At 41.1% G+C, this 8,854-nt stretch overlaps 1 protein-coding gene across 6 annotated transcripts in view; it reads right to left on the bottom strand.

Moving 5' to 3' along the window:
* Positions 1-1,187: 1,187 nt before the first annotated feature.
* The window catches only part of PRIM2 (DNA primase subunit 2), a 145,984-nt gene continuing 138,317 nt past the window's right edge, over positions 1,188-8,854 (bottom strand). For 5 of the 6 annotated variants that reach the window (XM_056565793.1, XM_056565791.1, XM_056565792.1 and 2 more), the window contains exon 14: positions 1,189-1,541. In XM_056565793.1, coding sequence (XP_056421768.1) covers positions 1,314-1,541 — 228 coding nt within the window. In that variant the 3' untranslated portion in view covers positions 1,189-1,313. Of the gene's footprint in view, positions 1,542-8,854 lie in introns of all 6 variants that reach the window. The other variant, XM_056565797.1, reaches the window with a different exon arrangement.

Raw genomic sequence — 8,854 nt, 5'->3', positions numbered from 1 at the left:
GTGGTATCGCCAACTGCGTAAATGTCCAAACTATAAAAATATAATGTTAATTAAACCACACGGTCAATGGCATAGACGTAAAAAAATCCAAAGTCTAAAACTGTGTTTTTTTTTTCCATTTTGTATGCCCTAAAAAAAATAATAAATAATAAAAAGCGATCAAGAAGTCCCATCAAAACAAAAATGGTACCAATAAAAACTACAAACCTTGACGCAAAAAATGAGCCCTCATATAGCCCTGTATATGGAAAAATTAAAAGTTGTAGGGGTCAGAAGATGACAGTTTTAAACATAGTAATTTTGGTGCATGTAGGTATAAAATAAAACCTACATAACCATATGGACCTACAGAATAAATATAAGGTGTCATTTTTACAGAAAAGAGCACTGCGTAGAATCAGAAGCCGCAAAAAATGACAAAATGTTTTTTTTTTTTTTTTTAAATTTGTCCCACAAATAATTTTTATTTGTTTTTTCCATAGATTTTGTGATAAAATGATTGATGTCATTACAAAGTAAAATTGGTAGCGCATAAAAAAAAAAAAGCTCTTATATAGGCCTGTAGGGGGAAATCTGAAAGCGTTATGATTTTTAGAAGGTGAGGAGGAAAAAAAATGAAAGTGCAAAAGTGGAAAAACCCTGAGTCCTTAAGGGCATCACACCAAGAACAGTGCTTGTTATCTTAAGTTAAAAAGAAAATAAAAAAAAATAGAGCTAGGGAGCCTGTAAGCCCTTCCTCACTCAAGGGTTGTCTAACCAGAAGAAAACTCTGGTTGTCAGATGTTGGCTGCCTTCCTGTGTTGTATATTCTATTAATAGTGATCACAATGCTTAAAGAGAAGCTGTAGGCTGCAGATTATTTTGCGTCCTGTAGATTACGGTTATAGCATAAGACACATAATATCTTTTATAGTGTTATCCAGGGTTCCAAAACTAAAAAAAAAAATCACTCTAGCAGTCCAAAGTGGTTAGTTCCCGTCCCCAATCGCATAATTGTGGGGATAATAAGGAATACTTTGCAAGTAGGGAAAAACCCTCTAATGCATTACTGTCAAAACTTTTCACATTTCACACAGACATGTGGAAAGTGTTGATTGATCAGGGTATTATTTATCATTCCCTAAACCGATGCAGGGAATGATAAATTCCTCTAAATGTGGGAAAAAAAAAAGACAAAAACAGTGCATAAAGACAAAACATAAGAAATCTTTATTTTTCAATGCACAAAAAGAACGTGTTTTGTGAAAACAAATGCTTTCTTTAAAATGATACAAGAGTATTCACTGATGAAAACCAAAAGATGCCCCATGAGTTCAGTATTCACTCAATAATTGGTCCAGATCATCTTCCATTTCCTCTAACTTGACGTTTGAGACATTTGTACTTAGGGATGAAGTAGAGGCGACCTGGCTTGGAGGATTTGCTTGAGAACTTTCTATGGGTGCTTGCTCTTTCTTGACATCCCGACTACCAGTGAGCAGTCTCTGACTTTCAGCAAAGTATTGATTTGGATGATTCAGTGAAAACCCACAGTCATCAACCTGTGTAGAGTCAATCAAAATGACAGAAGTTACAACAAAGACTGAGCAAAGCATAGCATATGTACTTCATATATCTTCACATGAAACATATCTGTAATGCCTTTGCAAGTACTTTTATGCTAGTAAATAATGAGAGATTTAGAAGCTTTAGTAAATACTTTGACACAGCAGTCCAGGCATTATTACTCTCACTTTAATCCCTTAATACAGGGGTCCTCAAACTACGGCCCGTGGGCCACATGTTTTTGCCTTAGGACATCCCTGTGTACCGAAAGATGCTTTCGGAACACAAGGATGCCTCTGTGAAGTCCCTGCGGCCGGGAGCAGGCGCACGCAGCGATATCACTGACGTCCGATGCTTGCGCTCATGGCAACCGAGCGCGGAGCAGCGGAGAAGAAGCGAAGACGCAAGGACGCGCGCGCTGGTAGTAGGTAAGTGTTTACCAGCGGCGCGTCCCTTTGGTGTTCTGACCACCGATCCTCCGGTCCTGCTGTGGCCAGAGCGGTGGTCGGAACACTGAAATGGGGCAGTACACAGGCATACAGCCTCCAGCCATACTGTATCGCTGGAGGCTATATGCCTGTGGGGGAACATACTGCCAACATAATTTGGGGGACTATACTGCCAGCCTAATGTGGGGGAACTATACTGCCAAGGTAATTTGGGGGACTATACTGCCAGCCTAATGTGGGGGAACATACTGCACCTAATGTGGGGGAACATACTGCACCTAATGTGGGGGAACATACTGCACCTAATGTGGGGGAACAAACTGCACCTAATGTGAGGGAACATACTGCACCTAATGTGGGGGAACATACTGCACCTAATGTGGGGGAACTATACTGCTAACGTAATTTGGGGGACTATACTGCCAGCCTAATGTGGGGGAACTATACTGCTAGCGTAATTTGGGAGAACATACTGCACCTAATGTGGGGGAACTATACTGCTAACGTAATTTGGGGGACTATACTGCCAGCCTAATGTGGGGGGGGAACTATACTGCACCTAATGTGGGGGAACATACTGCACCTAATGTGGGGGAACTATACTGCCAGCCTAATGTGGGGGAACATACTGCCAGCCTAATGTGGGGGACTATACTGCACCTAATGTGGGGGACTATACTGCACCTAATGTGGGGGACTATACTGCCAACGTAATTTGGGGGACTATACTGCCAGCCTAATGTGGGGGAACTATACTGCCAGCCTAATGTGGGGGAACTATACTGCCAGCCTAATGTGGGGGAACTATACTGCCAGCCTAATGTGGGGGACTATATTGCACCTAATGTGGGGGAACTATACTGCCAGCCTAATGTGGGGGACTATATTGCACCTAATGTGGGGGAACTATACTGCCAGCCTAATGTGGGGGACTATATTGCACCTAATGTGGGGGAACATACTGCAAGCCTAATGTGGGGGAACTACAACCTAATGTGGGTGAACTATACTGCACCTAATGTGGGGGGGGGGGGACTACAACCTAATGTAGGGGAACTACTACCTAATGTGGGGGAACTATACTGCCAACCTAATATGAGGGAAGTATATTGCACCAAATGTGACGGAATTGTACTGCACCTAATGTGGGGGAACTGTACTGCCCACCCTAATGTGGGGGAACTGTACTGCCCACCCTAATGTGGGGGAACTGTACTGCCAACCCTAATGTGGGGGAACTGTACTGCCAACCCTAATGTGGGGGAACTGTACTGCCAACCCTAATGTGGGGGAACTGTACTGCCAACCCTAATGTGAGGGAACTGTACTGCCAACCCTAATGTGGGGGAACTGTACTGCCAACCCTAATGTGAGGGAACTGTACTGCGAACCCTAATGTGGGGGAACTGTACTGCCAACCCTAATGTGGGGGAACTGTACTGCCAACCCTAATGTGGGGGAACTGTACTGCCCACCCTAATGTGGGGGAACTGTACTGCCAACCCTAATGTGGGGGAACTGTACTGCCAACCCTAATGTGGGGGAACTGTACTGCCAACCCTAATGTGGGGGAACTGTACTGCCAACCCTAATGTGGGGGAACTGTACTGCCAACCCTAATGTGGGGGAACTGTACTGCCAACCCTAATGTGGGGGAACTGTACTGCCAACCCTAATGTGAGGGAACTGTACTGCCAACCCTAATGTGGGGGAACTGTACTGCCAACCCTAATGTGAGGGAACTGTACTGCGAACCCTAATGTGGGGGAACTGTACTGCCAACCCTAATGTGGGGGAACTGTACTGCCAACCCTAATGTGGGGGAACTGTACTGCCAACCCTAATGTGGGGGAACTGTACTGCCAACCCTAATGTGGGGGAACTGTACTGCCAACCCTAATGTGGGGGAACTGTACTGCCAACCCTAATGTGGGGGAACTGTACTGCCAACCCTAATGTGGGGGAACTACAACCTAATGTGGGGGGGATCTATACTGCCAACCTAATGTGGGGGAAACTGTGCTGTGTACTTAAAGTGGTAGTCCACTAATAAGATATATAAGTGTGCATAGGAATTTATTCAGGTTTTGTTATCTATAGTCCAGCCCTCCAACGGTCTGAGGGACCGTGAACTGGCCCCCCGTTTAAAAAGTTTGAGGACCCCTGCCTTAAGGACTGAGCATTTTTCTGCTTTTGCACTTTAGTTTTTTCTTCCTTACCTTTTAAAAATCATAATTCTTAAAATTCTGCACCTACAAATCCATATGATTGCTTATTTTTTCCACCCTCAATTCTACTTTGTAATGACATCAGTCATTTTACCCTAAAATCTACGACGAAACAAAAAAAAAAAAAGCACCGCCATTTTGCAACTTTGCATTTTTCGGTAAAAATGACACCTTATCTTTATTCTGTAGGTCCATACGATTAAAAAAAATACAGTACCCTACTTATATAGGTTTTACATGCACATGACCTCTTATGACCCCTATAACTTTTATTTTTCCGTATACGGGGCGGTATGAGGGCTAATTTTTTGCTAAGTTTTTATCTGTACTATTTTTGTTTTGATCGGACTTTTATAATCGCTTTTAAAATTATTTTTATTTAAAAATGTTTTTTTTTAAAGGCGTACTCTGGAGCTTATCCCCACAATCTGCAGCACCCCCGTTTTTCAGCTGCACACGGGCGGTGCAGGGAATGGAGTATCGTGATGTCACGGCTCCGCCCCCTTGTGACATCACACCCCGCCCCCTAAATGCAAGTCTATGGGAGGAAGCATAGATACTCCGTACCCTGCACCTCCTGTCATCAGCTACAGAGCGATCCTCGTTCTGTGCAGCTGAAAGGCGGGGGTGCTGCAAGAGAGATTTGATAGGGGATAAGATGTTTAGTGCCAGAGTACCCCTTTAACGACCATGGACGTCTATGCTAGTCTATGTGCCGTTAACGGGGTATGACGCCGGCTCACAACTCGAGCACTAACATGCTGGTGTTGCCCCATATTAATGCTCAGAAGAGAGGGCGCGCCATTGGGCTTTTGGAGAGAAGGTGTCTGGAATTGAAGGTCATTTACATTTTTCATTTTCACAAGGGGTAATAGGAGAAAAAGCCTCCCAAAATTTTTAACCCCATTTCTTCTGAGTATGGAAATACCCAGAGAGTGCTCTGCGGGCGAAGTACAATTCTCAGGAGAGAAGGAGCGCCATTGGGCTTTTGGAGAGAGAATTTGTTTGGAATGGAAGTCAGGGGCCATGTGCATTTACAAAGCCCCCATGGTGAAAAATTTGGGGTAACACCAGCATTTCAGTGAAAAAAAACTGTGGGGTGTTAAGGCTCATTGTTCCCCTTGTTATGTTCCTTAAGGGGTGTTGTTTCCCAAATAGTGTGCCATGTGGGGATTTTTTGCTGTCCTGGCACTATATGGGCTACCTGAATGCGACATGCTCCCAAAAACCATTTCAGCAAAATTTGCTTTCCAAAAGCCAAATGTCACTCCTTCTCTTCTGAGCATTGTAGTGTGCCAGCAGAGCACTTGACGTCCACACTTGGGGTATTTCCATACTCAGAAGAGATGGGGTTACAAATTTTGGGGGGCATTTTCTCCTATTACCCCTTGTAAAAAATGTAACAGCATTTTAGTGGAAAAAATATTAAATAATTTACACATCCGACTTTAACGAAAAGTTGTCAAACACCTGTGGGTGTTAAGGCTCACTGTACCCTTTGTTACATACCTTGAGGGGTGTAGTTTCCAAAAGAGTATGCCGTGTTTTTTTTTTTTTTTTTTTTTTGCTGTTCTGGCACCATAGAGGCTTCCTAAATGTGACATGCACCCTCAAAAGCCATTTCAGAAAAACTCACTCTCCAAAATCCCATTGTCACTCCTTCCCTTCTGAGCCCTCTAGTACACCCACAGAGCACTTGACATCCACATATGAGGTATTTCCTTACTCGAGAGAAATTGGGTTACAAATTTTAGGGGGATTTCTCTCCTTTTACCCCTTGAAAAAAAAAAAAAAAAAAAACTGGGCCTACAAGAACATGCCAGTGTAAAAAAAACGAAGATTCAGAATGTTCTTCTTCACTTTGCTGCTATTCCTGTGAAACAGCTGAAGGTGAAAAATTGGAAAATTGCCGCTGGACTTTGAAGCCCTCTGATGTCTTCCAAATGTGAAAACATGTCAACTTTACTATGCAAATATAAAGTAGACATTTTGTATATGTGAATGAATATATAATTTATTTGGTATGTCTATTTTACTTATAAATCGAGTTTCAAAGTAAAAAAATAAAATGCACAATTTCCAGAAATGATACAAGTATCGACAAAAATTTACCACTGACATAAAGTAGAATGTCATGAAAAAACAATCTCGGAATCAGTATGAAAAGCTCAGTGGGCTGTTCGGGACCACCGCAGTGAAATCGTGGAATCTCGAACAGCTGAGAGGACCTGCGGGAGGCTTCTTACCTTGCTTCCCACCGTCCGATCGTCGCTCTGCTACTCCATGCCTGAGATCCAGGCTGGAGCAGCACTAACCAATAATACTGATCAATGCTATGCTATGGCATAGCATTGATCAGTGTCTGCAATCTATATACTGCATGTTATAGTTAATAAATGTGATTTAACCCCTTCCCTAACAAAAGTATGAATCACCCCTTTTCCCATTTAAAAAAATGTAAATAAAAACAAACATATGAGTATTGCCACGTGCATAAATGTCCGAACTATACAAATACATCGGTAATTAAACCACACGGCTAATGGCGTACATGTAAAAAAAAAAAAATTCCAAAAGTCCAAAATTGCGTATTTTTGGTCACTTTGTATACTCTAAAAAATGTATAAGAAGCGATCAAAAACTTCAGATCACGACGCCAAAAATGAGCCCTCATACATCCCTGTATGTGGAAAAATAAATAAGCTATAGGAGTCAGAAGATGACAATTTTACACATACTAATTTTGGTGCATTTAGTTATAATTTTTTTTAAAGTAGTAAAATATAATAAAACCTATATAAATTAGGTATCTTAGTAACCGTATGGACCAACAGAAAAAATATATAGTGTCATTTTTACCATAAAGTGCACTGCATAGAATTGGAAGCCCCCAAAAATTACTAAATGGTGTGTTTTTTCCAATTTTGCCCCACAAATATTTTTCTTCTGTTTTTGCCGTAAATTTTGTGGTGAAATGATTGATGACATTACAAAGTACAATTGGTGGCACAAAAAATAAGCCCTCATATGAGTCTGTAGATGAAAAATTTAAAGTGTTATAATTTTTAGAAGGTGATGAAGAAAAAAATGAAAATGCAAAAACTGAAAAACCCCGAGTCCTCAAGGGGTTAAACATGAACCCTCTAAAGCTTGATATACAAAGCTCATTGTATTTTATGCATAGGATTTGAAGCTGTGTTCAGTAGTTTAGTTTACATAATAAAATCTGCAGCTTTAAATCCTGCACATCAAATATGTGCAGGATAATGTATGTGTGAATGTACCTTAACTAAAAATGAGCAGATTCATCTATAAGACTAAACCAAGAAGAGTGATGCAAGGCTATAGACATAAGATGGCCATTAACAAAGTACAGTAGTCCTAAATCAATATTATACAATGTTATATAGTTGCACTGTTAGGCTATGTTCATGTACTGCGTATCCTGGCGCATACACAAAAAAAAAAAACATGAATGCAAAGGTATTGAAATAAAAGCACAGTATGGTGTAAATTTTTTTACCCATGTGACCCTTTGCTACACAGGGTCAAAAGTAGTTCCGGCATTGTGAACCACAGTCCTTTATTATATTGTATCCATACACACAGACAAGAAGAAGCAGCATCATACCAACCCACAGTATAGCACAGTGTTTGCAAAGCCTTTTAAGGCAGATCCTCTTAAACTATGGGCCAAAACATGCAGCTCGTTCTTTAGTATATGTTATGATACAATAAAATAAAGAACCGTGGTTAAGAATGTCGGGGCTGGATAACCTCATATGCAGCATTCTATTGTATGGATTGCTGGTGTGCTTTCTACTTTTAGACAGTGAAGTATACACTCCACCTTGATATATATAGGGAGGCATAACTTTGGGGGGGGGGGGTTGGAACTCAAGACATATCTTTAATGAAAGGCTTAAACACAACGTGAACAATATGAACGTAGACAAGCTGTGTTATAAGCTCCATTTAGTTACTACATCATTTACATACACACATTTGCTGCCTGTTTGGGATCAATGAGCCCTATCTGAGCTCATCTTAAAATTCAATTAGACGACCACATAAATGCTCCAGAGCTGTAACTCTAATGAAGCATAGTGTTGGAGAATGTAGGAGGTCATGAATATATTTTAAATACTGCCACACATTAGGGAAATAAACAATAAAACATAGGACCTAACTGACTACTAAGTATGAATAAGCTAATAGAAACAATGGATTTTAAATTCTTCCATGTGCATGCCATTAAGACGGATCAATAACAATCTGAAGCATGTATCAGTTCTATTGGTCCTCCTTACAACTTGTTAGTGATGCTATCTCTCTCCTCTGCAGTATGTGCACATTGACCTTCACACAAACAAAAGTTTCCGATTTCAAGCAAAGGCTAATGTGGTTTTGGAGCAATTAATGCACTAGTGGAACACTTAGGAATTTCTTTTGGGTGTAATTAAGTGGTTTAGAGCAGGCAGCTGATAACGAATCGCATCATATTACAACCATACAACCCACAATGCTTTGTGGTTACCGGTATAATTTAACAGGGTGACATGCCTGCATCTAGAGGGCATTAGTTTTATTAGATCTAACACAACAGAAGAGAAGTCAGATATGCAGATAGAT

The sequence above is a fragment of the Hyla sarda genome, chromosome 3 (assembly GCF_029499605.1).
Source record: "Hyla sarda isolate aHylSar1 chromosome 3, aHylSar1.hap1, whole genome shotgun sequence".
Lineage (NCBI taxonomy): Eukaryota > Metazoa > Chordata > Amphibia > Anura > Hylidae > Hyla > Hyla sarda.
The sequence above is the reverse complement of the archived record's forward strand: the minus strand, read 5'-3'. Positions and strand labels throughout refer to the sequence as shown.